The sequence below is a fragment of the Rhinichthys klamathensis genome, unplaced genomic scaffold, assembly GCF_029890125.1.
Source record: "Rhinichthys klamathensis goyatoka isolate OS25496 unplaced genomic scaffold, OSU_Roscu_1.1 h1tg000487l_1, whole genome shotgun sequence".
Lineage (NCBI taxonomy): Eukaryota > Metazoa > Chordata > Actinopteri > Cypriniformes > Leuciscidae > Rhinichthys > Rhinichthys klamathensis.
In genome coordinates, this window is record NW_026606974.1 from 1395797 (window position 1) to 1414730 (window position 18934).

General features: G+C 37.5%; 1 protein-coding gene across 1 annotated transcript in view; it reads left to right on the forward strand.

The window, feature by feature from the left end:
* Positions 1–18934, forward strand: part of specc1la (sperm antigen with calponin homology and coiled-coil domains 1-like a) — a 38371-nt gene that overhangs the window by 6337 nt on the left and 13100 nt on the right. The window contains exons 2-8 of the mRNA XM_056237449.1: positions 10790–10955; positions 11065–11218; positions 12500–12831; positions 14647–15945; positions 16031–16238; positions 17369–17442; positions 17857–18032. Coding sequence (XP_056093424.1) covers positions 10827–10955; positions 11065–11218; positions 12500–12831; positions 14647–15945; positions 16031–16238; positions 17369–17442; positions 17857–18032 — 2372 coding nt within the window. The 5' untranslated portion in view covers positions 10790–10826. The remainder of the gene's footprint in view (positions 1–10789; positions 10956–11064; positions 11219–12499; positions 12832–14646; positions 15946–16030; positions 16239–17368; positions 17443–17856; positions 18033–18934) is intronic.

Here is an 18934-nt window from a genome sequence, read left to right on the forward strand (position 1 = left end):
AATTGTCCCTGAAAACTAAACCAATAGTTGGTCATTTCTGTTGTATTAATTTTCCAGACAGTTGTGGAACTTAAGGGATTTTTCATATAACGTCCAATGAACCTCTCCTCATCTGTGTTTGATGTTTAATTCATGAGGAGCAGGATTTTGATCCAATAAGTTTTTGGGGTGGGCGGGGCTTTTCTCACGTACCGAAAGTGACTGTGCTGTGTTCTGGTTTGAAATACTAGCATCACTGACTCGCAGAATAAAAATATTGTATATTATTTTAAATTTTTATCACAGTAAACACCACAGCGTATTCCCACTCTCTGTTTCCACAAGGCTACCCAAACACAAACGGCCTGACTGCACCGGGCAGCACTCCAAGACCCTCATCACGCTCCGACGAAGAGGACTAAACAAATAGTGCCATCCCAGTGCTCCTGTAACTAACTCCACTGAGACACACATTTCCAAAGAGAAAGAACAAAGAGTCCAAACACAGATAGACACAGGAGTCAATTTTCAGCACATTGACACCATTTTTTGGCCATTTTGGCTGTGATTGCCTGGTTACTAAAGGCCGAAACAATTATTATTGTGAATCGGAGCAAATGCTGTTATCCAAGTTTGGAATCAAGAACCAGTTAATATTTAGAAGAGCGAGGAGCCTGAGTTCATGTCACGTGTGTCTTTTTAATAGGCAGGGTCCACAGTGTTATGATGACCTCATTGTAGTAATAAATCATATGTGAGCATTACACATGCAGCGCACACCTAATAATGTGACCTCATCCTGCACGGTCCTGACAGCAAACGACGTCACGGTCAAGAGGTAAAGAGAGCATATAAAAAAACTCTAGCCCCACATATGCTTCCTGTTATTTCGCTCAGGCCTTGAAACCTTAGCCTACTAATAGATGTATTTAGCTATCAGTATGTGATGCACTCTGCATAGGAGTGTTGAACCATTCATCTGTTTCTTTGTATGTGTGCAAACGTCTCTGCCATGACTCATATTTGAGGGATTGGTGGGTTGTGTTAGTGTTGAGTCTCTGTCAGCACCTCTTAATGCTCACGGGTCAGCTTGAAGTCAAATCTGGGAGCCGCACTGTACTTACTCATAAAACTGATTTCTGCCATCTTAACATTTATGTTTACAGTAAATCATTTAGCTGATTGTATTATTTTGGGAATGGGGTGGGGCTCAAGCATGAAATGTACAATTTTTGCCTAGTCACGGTGGCTGGCGAATGACCAATTTTACTAGTCACTAAGATTTTTTACCAGACATTAATACTTTTATTCGGCAACGACGCATTAAATTTATCAAAAAAGAAAGGAATGATGTTTATAATGTTACTATAGATTTATTTTTCTAATAAATGCTTTTCTTTTTTATTTAAAAAAATAAAAAAATAAAAGTAGAAAACAGTGATTTTAAATTGTAATAATATTTCACAATATTACTGTTTTTACTGTATTTATGATCAAATAAATGCTGCCTTGGTGAGCATAAGAGACTTCTTTCAAAATCATACCGAACACAAAACTTTTAAACAGTACTGTGCATAAAATATGTATTTATTTATATAGATATCACCAGACTCCAACACGATATTATTGCAATTTTTAACATCATAATAGTATTGTATCAACGATAGTCAGAGATATTGCCGATAGCAATATCAAGATGATAATTAGCTTTTTTTTTTCTATTATTGTATTAAATTAATACATTATTATCATCAGGCTAGTATTAATATTATATTAATGTTAAGATTCAATTAATTTGCCTTCCCTTATAATGACTGCATAACTGCACTTGCGACACCGACACGCGTGTATGAGGATTTAGGACTCAATGAAAATGTTTTTAAAACAGACTACAAAACTACATCCCACATCAAAAATTGATTTGCATTTTGATCTATTCACAAATGGTCAAGAATGCTTATTATAACACAGATTGCATCATTCTGGTACAGTTGTTGTTTAAACCAAGGCGGAAATGGCATCGTTGTTCGTCACATTTTTGTTTCCATAGCGCATTAACAAAACATTTGAATGAAACTAATAACTATACAATTACAAATTATTATTAATACTACTAAATCTAATAATAACATCACTAAAATGATATAGGCCTTAACAGTTTTAAAGGTCCGAACACCACACAAATCAGTCATGAAAATCAAAAACAGCTTCAAACACAGACTTAAAAAACAACTTGTTTAACAAGAAATATTGATTCTTCACTCTCTTTTTTTAATGTATGGTCCACAAGAGAAATATGAAGGCAGTAAATTAAGATTTGATATACCGTTGTCAGCTTATAGATTCATCTCTTCGTTAATGCAGCGTCAGATGCCAAAGCTCGGCCAGTTTTTGTTTTCTCTTTCAGGGAATAATTGACTGTGGTTTGAGACTCCTTCACAAGTAACTCTCGTGCAAAGTTTGCAAATTGCATGTGTGATATCCACGGGCTCACCTTTCTTTTAGGTTAAATATTTCAATGCGACGACGAGACATTTATCTTTATCGCCAACTCAATTTTTACTTGCAAAATGATTGAAAAAGAATATCAGTCTCCACGATTAAAGAACGAAGTAAATAAGAGAAAAAAGTTACTCATGCATGTAAGAGAAAAAGTTCTCATGCATGTATATATATATTTTTCCTCCCCTAAATTATTTATATATAAAAAAGTACACAGTTGGCTGGTGGTAGATGTTTAGTTTGCGTTAGTTTCACATGTGAGACAGCCATCATGGTCAACAGATGGCAAGCATGACATCCAGGAAGTTTTCTGCTGGGAAAAGAAGGACGAGCAAAATACAATTAAACAAGCCAACACAACATTTTCCTTAGTCACGATTAATCCAGGTATTGTTAAAAGAAGTGAGTCTTGAGTGCCTGAAGATATTCTGCTGTTCTGTAGCGGAAGTGGGGTGTGTGTGAGGTGAGAACTGTTAAGTGCTTAGTCGTCTTGTCATGTTAAGGCAGGGTGTGTTATGGATGGTCTAAGCCGGGGTGAGTCATTATTCCTGAGGTCACCAGATGTAGAAGATGATTGTCTGTTAATTGGTTTGTATGCCAGGACAAGTGTTTTATAATTTGACTTGATCTCTGCAGACATGTATGCATGGCATGACTAAAATAAATTTCGGATAATTTTTTTTAAAATGGAATGTACTGTAATGTATTTCTGTATAAAATAACATATATTATATTACACTGTTAATTAGTGTTCATTTTGTCAGCAATTTTTTTAATTAGTTTAAAGTTTAGTCAAGTTTTAGTCAACTAAATCCTCATCACATCACAAATATTTTGCTCAAAATTATAATCACAACGATTGTTGTCATTCGAGAAATGAATTTTTACATTTCATCAGAATTATTGCACTTTCACCCAAGCACAGATCAAGAGAATGTCAACCCATACAAATTGTTTATTTAACCTAATCTAGTTTACTGATTTATTATAGGCTATTTATCATATAAATGAACACACTCTGTCTACATTATGAAATTCCAAATAGTAATTCCAAATCACATTAATGTTTTTTCTATTAAAACATTAGCAAAAAATGTTTAGCAAACCGATGTTGCGTAAGTGCATTTAGGCCTATTCAGCCACAATCGCAAACAACATATTTGAGATCCATGTTTGGATTTATTACAGTTCTTCACTGAGAAGGTTTGATCACATATGTGGACACAGCAAACAGCGCAAGCTGCTCATGAAGGAACTCAGACTGGCTGTATGACACTTTCATTTGAGCAGAATATCTCAATGGACTTCTCTAAACTCCAGGTTAGATGTGTTTTCAGATCATCCGCGCTTCTTCTGCAGTGTAGAGAGAGCGTGTGCACAATGTAGCCAGATTGCAAATGTTGAGTAAAATATTACCGGGCAGAAAATGTATCCTTTTAAGAGAAAAGCTCTGATTGGGGGATTTAAACTCTTCACATCTATCATCCACAAGCATGAAAGCTCATAGAGTAGAGGTCCTTTTTTTTTTTTTTTGATAAAAAAAGAGAATTTGGTCACATTTTTTTAAAACTAAATTTTAGTCTGGTCTTTTTTTATCAACAATATTGCATGTTATTGCAACGTCATTTGATGACGTTGGTGTCGTCTCGTCATCGTTTCGTCTTAGTCATGGAAAAAAGGATGTTGACGAACATTTTTTGCCATGCGTTTCGTTAATGAAATGAACACTACTGTTAATATGATGTTCAATTTGACCACCTCAGGCATAAGTGTCAAAATATACTTTTGGGCATATTTGGGATTAATTGCATCTATTTTGTATTTATTTACCAATAAATGTAACCATTCACACTTAGTTTTAACATCGTATAGCCTATAGAGTTTTTAAATTGATAAATAAATAGTGGAGAGTTCAGTTTTCATTTCTGGAAGACTGACACAGCATTTCTTCCAGGGTAGTTCTGAAAACATCTAGCCAGAAGTTGTGCTCCAAACCTCTCCCTTTAAGGGAATGTGTGCTGAAGCCTTTTTCCATTGGGGGGTCTGTAAATTGGAAATGAGCGAACGTTCTCCCACATCTCCCCACCCCCTGCCTCGCAACAGCTGTAAGATATTAGGCCTTATTTTCTCTTCCATTGAGAGACAGGAGGAACAGGCTCTGTGCCTTGCTATGATCAGGCTCGAGAGGACAATGGGGATCCATTAAATGAACGATCTGGAAAGATCTGCACCATCCAAAAACAAGTGCAGAGGACTGGGTTGGAAAATCGAAGTTGTGATTCACGCTATCTTTCCAAAAACATCTTAGAAACTACTGGCGAAGTTGCAGATCAAAACCAATTTTTCATTTTTTCAGTGGTCTCTGATAAAGACAGAAATGCTGGGTAATTTGCACATGATTGTATTAAAGTAATAGTTCACCTAAAAATAAAAGTTCTGTCATCATTTACTCGCAGTCACCTGTTGTTCTAACCCATGCAGAACGCAAAATAAGATATTCTGAAGTCAATACTGGCTGCACTTTTTCATGCAATTACAGTTAATGAGGACTGGAGCTTTCAAGCCTCAAAGGATGAAAAAGCATCATAAAAGTGCACTATTATATTCCAAATCCTTTGAAGCTATGAAGGCTATATGTGACAAACAGACTGAAATTGAAGTTGTTATTCACTGATTCACTGAATTTCTGTTTCATTTTATTCATCACAATATTATAAAATATTTTGATTGATATCACAGTTGCAACTTTTTAATGGGAAGCAGCCATCTGCTTTGTTCTGAAGCAAGCACACAACTTGCCCAATTTTGAATGTAGCCTTTGCGCTCAATGAATTCATTGAATTTCCACTATATGCACAAATTGACCGGAATCGGCCTATTTTCTGCCGGTCGGCCGGCCCAGAAGTATTCAAGTACCACAATGATTGGCTAACTGCGCTTAAAGGGATAGTTCACCCAAAAATGAAAATTAAGTCATTAATTACTCGAGAATACTTTTTGTGCGGAAAAACAAACAAAAATAACGACTTTATTCGACTATTCCTTTTCTTCCTTGTGGGCCTGAGACGAGAGTTCCAGAGATTTCCACAACGCATGCGCGAGAACTGAGAAGAGGACGTTCTTCTTCTACTACTTCTTGTTCAGTTCTCGCGCATGCGTCGTGGAAATCTCTTGAACTCTCGTCTCAGGCCCACAAGGAAGAAAAGGAATAGTCGAATAAAGTCGTTATTTTTGTTTTTTTCCGCACAAAATGTATTCTCGTCGCTTGATAAACTTATAGTTGAGCCACTGTAGTCACTTGGACTATTTAAACATTTTCTTCAATGACTTTCTGGGCCGTCAAGTTTCACTCCCTTAGGAAGTCTATGTAGCAGTGATCCAGCTCTCAAATTTAATCAAAAATATCTTCATTTGTGTTCCGAAGATGAACGAAGGTCTTTCGGGGTTGGAACAACATGAGGGTGAGTAATTAAAGGATTAGTTCACTTTTAAACTTTTGCTGATAATTTAATCACCCCCATGTCATCCAAGATGTCCATGTCTTTCTTTCTTCAGTCGAAAAGAAATTAAAGTCCCCATGAATTCAAAATTGACCATACTTACTTTGTTTGCCTAAATTGATCGTTTTGTGGTGAACAATTCATCCATGCAAGTCAATCCACACAAAAAATTTTTTTGGCTTCGTAATCTTTAATCAAAATCTGAAATTTCCCCTCCCCTCTGCGTTGGAGGACCTTGCCTGATGACGTAGGTTTCACGGTTTGGGCGTCTTCTTAACATCCAAAACCACGCCCCTCCAACTGACAGTAGACAGGCTGAATGAAAACACCTACTTTTCTAGATCCAATCAGGTGCTAGTTGGGGAAAAAGCCACGCCCACCATTTTGCCTCATTTAGTATTCCGTTTCTCTCGGAAATACGTCACAACACTGGAGAAAAGTCGTTTGCAACTTCCGGTTCACGGGGACTTTAAGGTTTTTGATGAAAACATTCCAGGATTTTTCTCCATATAATGCACTTTGCTGGGCACCAAACGGTTCAAGGTCCAAAAGACAGTTTCAGTGCAAACTGCAAACTGTTCAAATGGCTTTAAACGATTCCAGACGATGAATAATGGTCTTATCAAGCGAAACGATCGGTCATTTCAAAAATAAATAACAAAGTTTAAGTTTAATAATGTCAAATGCTCGCCTTGCTCTGTTCTGTGATGCACTTTGGTAACTCTCCTGTTCGAACTCGTTCATCAAAATGAACAAATCTTTTTTCGAGTCATTTGGTTCATTTAACGCACGAAATGAACGAATTGACTCGGAAAAAGATTCGTTCATTTTGATGAACGAGTTCGAACAGGAGAGTCACACAGAACAGAGCAAGGCGAGCATTTGAGCTTATAAAACTTAAACTTTGTTATTTCTTTTTTAAATGAGCGATCGTTTCGCTTGATAAGACCATTATTCATCGTCTGGTGTAGGGCTGGGCGATATGGCCAAAAAAATGTATCACGATATTTTTTTTTATATCAGTCGATATCGATAATTATCACGATAAATGTCAAATCTTTATTTCTTTCAAGTTTAAAGGCAGATTTTTGCTCCTAAGTGAAAGTTGTATAAACCAGAGCGTTGTGGTTTTAAAAATCTGAGGTAGAACATTCAAACATTTGTCATTTTTCCTTAACAAAATAAATATCTGAAAAGAAAAATATTTCTTCAGCACAGTTTGCAGTGCAGGCTGCAATATTCAAATTACATGTTTTGTCATGAAATGCATATTTGACAGTGAGTTGACAGTAAATCTACATCCTAACTCAAGCTAATGCTACTATGTTAAATTTATGTTCATTAACAAAAACAGTAACATCTGTTTGTTTTTTAAATTTAAGGACCACATTTTTATTTGGTAAAATGTAATATTCTGACTGTTTGAGTTTTATTAAAATTAACCATTGGTCATCCAGTATCATGCATTTAGATCATGATAACCACAGATAAAGCCAGGTACAGCCTATAGCACCTCACTATCATGGCAAAATGTAACTTTATGGTTTCTATGGTATTTGTATGAAAAACAGTAGCCTAACAGTTAAATACATTATTAAATACTGTAATTATATTCCATTAGTCATTTAATACATTGTCTACATTAATGATATTATACAATTCAATATGTATATCCCACATTTCATGGTGCAGTTAATATTACTAGGCTAACGTTACAGTAAATCCATGGTAGGCTAAATGGATTCAGCATCAATTCAGATTCTGACTGTTTCGCTGCGGAGTGTTTCTCCTGTTTGTCAGCGGTGTTTCATCTGCCTTTAAACTGATTTAAACTGGACATTTGTGTTCTTCGCTGAACTTAAGCGCTTCTCACTGGATCTCGTGTCTCGATCAGAGTAAACGCGTCTGCTCTAGTGAGCTCGCGCTCGCGTTGCCATTTGGACTTTGAGCCGAGCGGATAAACAGTCCGTGAGGCGCGCGCGGTTCAAATGAGTTTCGTTCCGCTTTTGGCGCATACACATTATCAAACATTTATCGACCTCTTGATATCGTTTTATCGAGAAAAATTATATCGCGATAATTATCGTTATCGTTTTATCGCCCAGCCCTAGTCTGGTGTCGTTTAAAGCCATTTGAACAGTTTGCAGTTTGCACTGAAACTGTCTTTTGGACCTTGAACCGTTTGGTGCCCAGCAAAGTGCATTATATGGAGAAAAATCCTGGAATGTTTTCATCAAAAACCTTAATTTCTTTTCGACTGAAGAAAGAAAGACATGGACATCTTGGATGACATGGGGGTGAGTAAATTATCAGCAAAAGTTTTTTTTAAAGTGAACTAATCCTTTAATGACTTAATTTTCATTTTTGGGTGAACTATCCCTTTAAACGGTCAAAGACAAAATAATGTCAAAATGCCCGTCTTGGTGAGTATTCAGTTAAACAGTCAGGTTTTGAATGTAAAAAGTTGATAGCGCATGTTGTGTGACAGTATGTTGGATCCGTGCACAAACTGTTAAAGTGACAGCAGCATAATAAACCTGCTGCTTTCTGTTACTTTATTCAAAGAACAAGACAGAAAATCACTCGCTGCTCTTAACTGAATAACTTTTGTAACTAATTGTAAGCATTAATCTGTATTTAATTTTTACAAAGAAGACTATCCAGTGTTGTTTTACATTTGATTTAAGTTGATTACTTTAATTTCTGTAGTATTTCTTACCTGAATACTGTTAGAACTGCACAACTTAAAGACGTGTTTTATTCATCTCTCTTTATTCTATTGCATTTATTTGTGCTATTGTTTGAAATTTGTTTATTTGTTCTTATTTTATTACTGTCTTTTTACTTACTTTTTATGAAAATTTTTGCATTGAAGAAAAGTAGATTTTTGTTTGTATATGCTATCAATTATAGTTATTTGAAAGAGAACCTGAATCGTTAAAAATCGGTATTGACAGGTCACACTTCGGCCAAGAAAATTTCAATTGGTGCATCTTTAATTTCCACCTGAGTGAGCTTTTAAATGCTTCGATTGAACCATTGATAATCAGTGAGTTGAACTCAAGAATCAAATCAACTGGTTCATTAATAATATCTGACTCAAACAAATGATTCATTCATAAAGTTATCTTATGGCTTTAGAAGTAGGCTATACAAGGTATATGAACCACTTTTATGGTACTTTCAAGGTACTGTTGTGTGTTTTTTTTTAAAGCTCAATTATAATTGCTTGGAAAAGAGTGTTTATTACAGAGTTCAGAGTTTCTCTATTTTGTGCTCCACATAGTTTTTTGAATCTATATGAGGGGTTAGTAAATAACAGAATTTGTGATTGAAATTTTAATCACAGTAATGTTGTGTCCTTTGTTGTGCTGTGTGACCTATATGAGTGAGTTGTTTGTGGTGTGGTTAGCTTTGAAGCTCAATGGTGATATAATGAGGCTCCATTTAATGCTCTTCAGATGTTCTTTCCGCGATAGAATCGAATAGCTCTGATCTCCAGGCACTATTAGTGTGTGATGCCCAGAATAATTACCCTATAGCTTGTTGCCCTCTCATTACTTGAAATCTGTTTCTCTGAACCGAATTGGTCTGAGATCATGCTTTCACTCTTTAGTTGGAATTTGTCTATAAAATAATTCCCGTTGTGCAGATGGGCAGCTCTGGTATTGTTATGTTGATCCTGTTCTGAGCACTTCCAGGATTTTGCTGCCTTTTAAGGCACTGTTTTTCAGCAGCATATACAGTAGAGAGCAACACCCCAGCAGACAGACAGCAGGCTCTTCTATGAACTCATGCTGAAGCCTCAAGCACAGCTGATGACAAGCTGTGCTTATACGCCTAGTTTGCCTTGGTGCTTTACCACACAAGGAACACATGTGAGCCCGACCATGTCATTAGAACCAATCAGAACTCCAGCAGCAGTCCGCATCATGCTAAATTTGCCAAAAGGCTGTTTCTGATAAACTAGCTTTGGGAAAGATGTGATCTATGCTTTCAGCCTTTAAACCCAGCGGGGCAAGTGCTCTTCAGCTGCTATTTTAGTCCCTTCTGCCCCCTGGTGGAATTAAACGGGTATTGACACTGTTGAGTCTTTTTTTCCTATGCAAAAAAAAATATTAAAGAAAAACATTTTATAGGTGAAATGTCTAGTTTAATTTTTTCCCCTTTGGCTATTATTTTTATTTATATCATGTGGTTATCAATGTGTATCATATGAATTGAAAAGCTTTAAAAAAAGTTGATTATACAATTTCAAACATACATTCTTAACAATATAAAAAAAAAATGTAATCCTTCTTTAACATTGAAAAACATGTATACAATTTTTAACAAAAGCTTTTAATTTTATATACATTTTATTTTTTAATTGTAATAGGCTATCTTTATTCGTTATTTTAAACATTATCCAATATAAAAAACTATTTTTACAAATAGCATAAGTTCATCAATTTTCCCTGGAGTAACAGGTTATTTTTAAGACTCACTGACCGACACAGTCATGAGGTTCCTCTTTGTGATATTTCCAGTTTTATTTGCTTTCTTCATGATGGTTATTTTTAGCAAAAAATAATTTGGCTGACAAATTTTCCAAATTTTAGTAATATTTTAAAACTAATATTCCAAACTACTAATAATTGTATTTCTAGTCCTTTTTTTAATGATTTCAGGATAGTGACCCAACCATCTTTTGACGTTTTGCTTGTCGTTACTCTTTTACCAGGCCCGAGGATGAGTATAGCCATTAAGTAAACTTAGTCCCAGTAAATCTATAAATTGTAACCTATATTCTCTCTCCCTCTGCATAGACTGAGGGGTAGATGTATCACCAGGAGCGAGCACAGTATGAAGAAAGCAGGCAGGCCAGTGGGGAATAAGGCAGCAAGCGGAGGAGGTAAAGGTGACGCAGTGACGGCTGGAACCTCAGCTGGCAAAAGTGCTGTTAAGAGCCCTACCACAGCTCCACTCTCCAAGGTAACACCACTCTTTTGCTCAGATCAACAACTTCTATTTGAGATATACAAACTAGTGTTTGTTGGTTATTGGTACTTTTTTTGGTGATTCATTCATCTTTGATCAACAGGTCAAAAGCGATGATGATCTTCTAGCTGCTATGGCTGGGAGCAGTGCAGGGACAAACAGCAGTGTTGCCAAGGGCAAGAAATCAAACTCTACACACACAACATCCTGTGGAACAAACACTAATAATCCTGACACCAAGACCAAGACTAACTCAGGTATTTAACCCTCTGGTGTTCTTCGTTTTTTTAAATATTTGCACTTCATCGGATTGGTACGAAACTTGGTAAAGGTTTTGGCACTTGCTATGTGAACACAAACACACACAAAAAAACTCATGGACATGATTTGAAAAGGTTAAATTGTCCTGAAAAAAAAATAGTCACACTTGTGCTCCTCGAGGTTAAAAATGACCTCATTGAAAATGAATGGGAAACTAATTTTATCTAGTGGAAACATTTTGTACTGCGCCCAAACAAAATCTTGTTGAAGGCTACTTTTCGGAGATATCAACCTTAAATTTGGAACACAACTTTATAGCTTTGATTTTCTCGCAGTTTATAAAAATATAATAAAAAAATTCAAAATAGTATTTTTGTGCACTTTTTCATAACAATAAACTTAAAATTCTATAACTTTTTTTTAAGTTCATTTTTTAATCTTGTCACTTTACCAATAATCTGCCATGTGTCTTCTTTAAAAAAAAGACCTAAGAAAACTTAAGTCTGTGCTCCAAAACATTTAAGATTTATTACAATTTAAATGGAAAATTTCATTTTCAGGTCTATGTTCAAAAAGTGAATAAATGTATAACTACGGCATAAATATAATTTAGTACCATAAAATCTGCATAAATATGATTTAGTACCATAAAATCCCCTAAAAATACTAGCCTATTTATTAAATAAAAACCATCATCGAACTAAAATATAGTACATTCATTTCATTGAAATTAATAAAAAAGTGGTCATTTTTTTTGTTGCAGCCCTTTTTCCCCCTTTTTTTCTTCCTTTTTTTGGGTTATATTTAAAGCAGTTTAATATATAATATGATATGATATAATAATCATATAATATACACTACACAATATTATTAAACATTCAGTTTAATTTATTTTACAATATCCCATTTTTAATAATAAGCAGCCATTCACATTGCAATGAAACAACTTAATCGGAAAGATAAACAATTACTAAAAATACATTATCAATTTGATCACTTGTAATCAATTTTCAATACAAGCAATGAAGTGTCTCTTTTTAGCCTCTTCATCACACAATTTGCCCAATTTCACATTTTATATTAAGCCTTTGCATACAGCATATATTTTGCCGACTATATAAACTGTAAAATCTTGGTAAAGACATGAAACTTATAGGTAAATTATCGTTTGATCCCTGTATGTTAATATGGTTTTACATTTTGAACAGTTGAAGTTTCAGCATTGTGAGGTGTAGTGTTTTGTTCATTTTTCACATATTTGTCATTGTCTTCACAAGGGCCATCTGGTAAACGGACATCATCCACGGCCTCCAAGGAGTCAAACTCCTCACGAGACCGTTTACGAAACTCCAGAAACTCCAGCAGTAAGAAGCAGTCATTCCCTGGTGCCTCTGATCGAGCCCAGCCTAGACATTCCCGTGGACTGGCCCAAACCTCAGACTCAGAGTGCCGCATGAGCAAATCAAAGTCTGACGGTCAGCTAAGCGATAAAGTGGCCCTGGAGGCCAAAGTGAAAAATCTGTTAGGTCTGGCCAAGAGCAAAGACGTGGAAATCCTACAGCTACGGGGTGAGCTGAGGGACATGAGGGTTCAGCTGGGACTGCCTGAGGTTAGATTAATGTCTTATTATAATATTGCTTTATGATCATTTCGATTTTTGGTCCTAACTACATGCATATTATACTAAATAAAATAAGACTGTTTATAACATAGTTTAATGTTCCATTTTAATTGAAATAAAATTTTAATGCAACAAAACTTTTTTGTGAATGTGTCCATAATGGAATAATGTTTAACTACCAAAGATTCAGAGTCAGATGCATGTAGCCAGCAAAGATCACATAGTAAACTAGTTTATGTATTGTCTATGAATTATTTTGTGGTACCCAATCTTTTTATTTTATCACATTAAATTCAGACTGCAGTCTCACAATCCAGGTAAAATATAATTTATTTTTATAATGTTCTGTGGCACTGTAGATCCAGCAGCGGCATAGCAATTTAAAAAAAAAACTGCTCCAACCTAAATGCAGTACTACTGTAATTGTGAAAATGAAAAAAAAAAATATATATTTTCAATCTACCAAAACAAAATTGCACAATCAGAGAAAAAATGCAGTTTTGGGCAAGCCAAAGCATGTTGCATTCCTATTTCCACCTGTTACTCCCTTAAAAATGTAATTGTGAGCTAAAGTTTAAAATAAGATGCAATTATGAGATTTAAAGCATGCTATGAGATATACTGTTGCAATTACAAGATAGTATTAAGTGTTGCAATTACAAGATAGTATTGAGTATTAAGTCACTTTGCAAGACATTAAGTTGCAATTATGTGATATATTCACATTTTGAGACATTTTGAATTACCTTTTTATTAATTTTTAGTTTTTTTTACTCAGGTGGAAAAAGGCTTCCATATTGACTTGATTAAAAGACATCGCTATGATTTTAACAAATATGGCAAATAATTGGTCAGCTGTATAATTGTATTAGGATATAGATAGTGAGTTTAAGGGTGCTTTCACACCTGCCTCATTTAGTTTGGTTGAATCGCACTAGAGTTCGTTTCCCCCCTTGGTGCGGTTCGTTTGGGCAGGTATGAATGCAGCAATCGCACTCTGGTGTGCACCAAAAGCGGACCAAACAAGCGTCGAGGAGGTCTCGGTACGCTTTCAAACGAACTCTGGAGCGGTTCGTTTGTGGTGAGAATGTGATCCAACCTCGAACAGACCCAACTGCCAAAGAACTGCGCATTTTTGTACTAAACCAGCTGCCGTAGTCAAACAAAATTATTATTTAGATTGTCAATAGCGCTCCCTTTAAGCCATGACTGACTTACCGCGTTCTGCACTCACTAAAACTCTCATCATATACACTGAAGTTGTCCGCACTGCACAGTGAATCTCTTATTTATATCGCGTCTAGACTTTGTTGTTTATGAGGGGATTTGCGAAAGGATTCTGAACATACACTGTGAGCGAATTCTCCGCATGTCTGCCGGATTTTCCTCCTCTTTGTTTACTTCCGGGAGTTCTGTTGGAATTTTCCTGCACGTTAATTCTGACCAATCGAAGTGCAGTTGTGGAAATATGTTCAAGACACATCTGGCCAATGAGTGATGTGGATGTTGTCACGTGAATGCATTTTGGTTCGTTTCATCAACTCATAAACTGATTCGGACCAGAGCAATCAGTGTGATGTGAAAAGGAACCAAAACGCCTGCAAATGATACAGAGTATAATTTTTCGCCCTTAGTCCAGACCAAATGAACCGAACTACAGATGTGAAAGCACCCCAAGTATTTATGTGGTGATGCAAGTACCTGTGAGTAGTGTTGATGCATCTGTAATGTGATAGAACTGATTGTTAAGACTTTAGAATAGACAAAAAAAAAGCACTCACCGTGATGTTATTGTATTCCTAGGAAGAGGAGGAGGATGAGAGGCCACCCGAGAGGGAGGCAGCCTCAGTGATCACAGCTGCAGATGTGGAATCAACGTTGCTGCTCCTGCAGGAACAGAACCAGGCCATTCGTGGAGAGCTCAACCTGCTTAAGAATGAAAATCGTATGCTGAAGGACCGGCTCAATGCTCTGGGCTTTTCCCTGGAGCAGAGACTGGATGGGGCTGAGAAGAATTTTGCCTTACCCTCTACCAGTCCTGAACTTTCCACTTCTGGAGGTGGTGGAGGTCATGGAGACTGTGCCACTGTGTCCTCCTCTGTTGAGGGATCAGCACCAGGCTCCATGGAGGACCTCCTTACTGGAGGCCAGCGAAGTGGCTCAACGGACAACCTAGACAGCGAGTCCAGTGAGGTCTACCAAGCAGTGACCTCAAGTGATGACGCATTGGATGCTCCCTCAGGCTGCGGTTCCTCGTCGTCCTCCGAGTCTGAAGGTGGCGCCCCGGCATGTCGCAATTCCTCTCGGAAGGGGAGCAGTGGCAACACCAGCGAGGTGTCCGTGGCGTGCCTGACGGAGCGTATTCACCAGATGGAGGAGAACCAACACAGCACAGCCGAGGAGCTCCAAGCCACTCTACAGGAACTGGCCGACCTGCAACAGATCACGCAGGAGCTAAACGGCGAAAATGAACGCCTGGGAGAGGAAAAGGTTCTACTTATGGATTCACTCTGCCAGCAGAGCGACAAACTGGAGCACTGTGGCCGTCAGATCGAGTACTTCCGTTCACTCCTGGACGAGCACGGCGTGGCCTACTCGGTAGACGAAGACATCAAGAGTGGCCGATACATGGAGCTGGAGCAGCGCTATGTGGAGCTTGCAGATAATGCTCGATTTGAGCGTGAGCAGCTCTTGGGCGTGCAGCAACATCTGAGCAATACTCTAAAAATGGCCGAGCAAGATAACGCCGATGCTCAAAGTGTGATTGCAGCGCTGAAGGAGCGCAACCATCACATGGACCGACGACTTGAGGTGGAAAGGCAGGAGCGCTCCGGCATGGCAGCGGTGCTGGAGGAGTGTAAAGCTGCAGTCAACAACGATCAGGCTGAGCTGAGCCGCTGTCGGGCGTTACTGGAGCAGGAGAGGCAGAAGGTCGCTGAGCTCTACTCCATCCACAATGCCGGAGATAAGAGCGATATCCACCAACTCCTGGAGGAGGTTAGGCTGGACAAGGAGGAAGCTGAACTCAAAGCCTCCAAACTACAGGACGATTTGGGCCACGCTCGCACTGAGGTGGCATGTCTCCAGGACACCCTCAACAAGGTGAGCACGAGCACTGGTTCAGTTGATTTAAGAACTGTTAGGAGCCTGTTTGACTTAGTCCATCTCTCCTCTTGTGGTGGTCCAGCTGGACGCTGAGTACAGGGACTTCCAGAGCGAGGTGCAGAAAGAGTTGGCCGATCAAAAGAGGGTTTTAGAGAAGCAACGTGAGGACATGCAGGAGAAAGAGACGGAGATTGGAGACATGAAGGAGTCAATCTTTGAGCTGGAGGATGAAGTGGAGCAGCACAGAGCCGTCAAACTTCATGATAACCTCATCATCAGCGACCTAGAGAGTGAGTTTGACAGATTTTGATTTACACATGATGATTCTGCTCTTCCCCTGACCTAAAGAAATTGATTGCATGCTGAACTGTTCAGCATAGTCTTGCAGTATAAGGTCTGATCTGTTTGGCAGCTTATTCTGATCAAGAACCACCCACTTACACAAGAAGAGACTGTCCAAATCAGTGTTGCCCAACACTGTTCCTGGAGGTACACCAACAGTGCACATTTCTGATGTCACCCTTATCCGACCCATCCATTTTAGGTCTTGAAGTCTCTACTAATGAGCTGTTGAGGTGATTCAAGTGTGTTTGATTAGAAAGAGTTGGGGTGCCTCCAGGAACAGGGTTGGGAAACTTATTACATGTAAAGCAACCAACCAGTTTATTTTTTACATGCCATTTAAGGGCAGGTAGATCTAAAATGGATGATACCAGATTTGTAGAAAAATCAAATATAGTGTTTCAGTGTCCATGAGCAGTTGTAGAGAAAACGTGGAAATGTATATACGTGGTGATCAGAATTTGTATTTGTTCAAAAGTAAGACGTACCTGATTATTTCACAGAGAGAAAACAAGTTTCCATGTGAATATCTTGTTTCCTACTGAAACACTGGTACATTTTAAACATGATTTTTTCCCCCTGCTGATTAAAAACCTGCACATCCTGACTCAGAGAAACTTCTGTCAGGTAGTCTTTTCGCATGTGCTTTTCAGTTTTGTGTGCAAGAAGCATCCGATAATATGAATATGATTGTGGAAAATTCCGGTGCATGTTGTCTAAAACTAGGAGAGGCTGTAAATGGTGTATCTTCCTCATATGACCACATGATGGTGCCAGTCGTTCAAGAACATGGTTCACTTATTGTGTTAGTAATATGAATCCACAGTAAATAAATAATGTTTTTCTAACATCACTTGACTGCTACAGTTCACAAATATCAGTGGAAATTGTAAGAAGAGATTATATCGTTTATTTAATTGACCTTTTATCTTTTGTGGTGACATTTAGAATGCATAATGCTTTTATTTCATAATAACTGTTGCCACAGTGCAGAAATTGTTTTCTTCTTTCCCCCCATACGAACCCTGTATGCCCTCAGTTCACATGCTCACTCGCTCTCCTTCCGGTTTCCTGGCAGATTCAATGAAAAAGCTTCAGGATCAGAAGCATGACATGGAGAGAGAGATAAAGATACTGCACCGTAAACTTAGGGTAAGTGAGGCCAAGGGCGGCAGTCCATCTAGTCATCTGAGGACCCGGCTTTCAGAGACTGGTATCATTTGAAAGGGTGTCCTCAGCTTCTAAGTGTTATGTTAGGATAAAACCACAGCAAAATCTTAATTTCTTACCAGAGAAAATTCATCTAACATGCATTCTTTGTGGGCATGAGCCCACTTTTATTGTTTGTCAATTCCTGTTTGACTTAACCCATTTATGTCCAGATCTTTCATATGAATATACTGTGCAGGTCTTTTGCATTTTAATTTATTTTATTTTATTTTAAATATACCTTTTGCATTACATTTAAATACATTTATTTTCTTACATTCATTAAATGTCTCTGCATGTCTAAAATGATTCTTACTAATCTTGTGCCTCTGTGCTTGTGCATTTATTTATGTTCAGGAAGAGTCTGCAGAGTGGCGTCAGTTCCAAGCGGATCTGCAGACTGCTGTGGTCATTGCTAACGACATCAAGTCAGAAGCTCAGGAGGAGATTGGTGACTTACGGCGCCGCCTGCAAGAAGCCCAAGAGAAGAACGAGAAGTTGGGCAAAGAACTAGATGAAGTTAAAAACCGCAAGTAAGTGTTAAAAGCTTGGACATAGTGTTATGCTGGTGGTCAATATGTACACTAGTCAATGACAAAACTTGATCCTATTGTTTTCTTCAAACTCGATTTCGTAAAATCATTATCTTTGCCTATCACAATTCATTCATAGAATTGCCTACTGGGATTATTTTAGAAGGCAGCTTATTTTTGCATCCTACTGCAGGGCTCCAGACTAACTTTTCCACTGGTTGCACTGGTGCTACCAACTTTCTCAGTTGGTCGCAACAGCATATGATTTGGTCGCACCTTTTTTTTTTTTTTTGCTACATGCCATGGGATTAATCAATCCATGCTGGTGAATAGTGGTTTTAATGGACCAAGGCTAGCAAAGGCTTTCTGGGTTGCAGCAGAAATACCTGTAATATATTAATTATCATTGCCAAATTTCAGGATTTTCATGGATTTTGGAGAGTAATTTTAATCTGTAATTTTAAGCATTTTACATTTGAATTATATACAATCTATCTATTTACATTTGAATCATATTATATCTATCTATCTATCTATCTATCTATCTATCTATCTATCTATCTGTCTATTATCATCTTTCTATCTTTTTAAAATCATTAAACATTCAAATGTGTGCATTACATTTTAAAAGATTAGAGTATTATAATAAACTGATACAGATTTTTCGTTATCAAAGTTTATAGTTGCAACAAAAAGCAGAAATCTCACACTCCTTACCTTCTGCATTTTATAATAATTTCCTTTTCCTCTGTCGAGCGATCATGAGAGTAATCGCTCGACAGAGGAAAATATAACCGCTGAAAAGACGTAGGAGGAGGGGCTCTGTGTTTCGTGAGACCATTTTTATCATTTGTATATGCCTTAATTCGTGAATTCGTAATTGGCGCGTTTCACCATCAGTG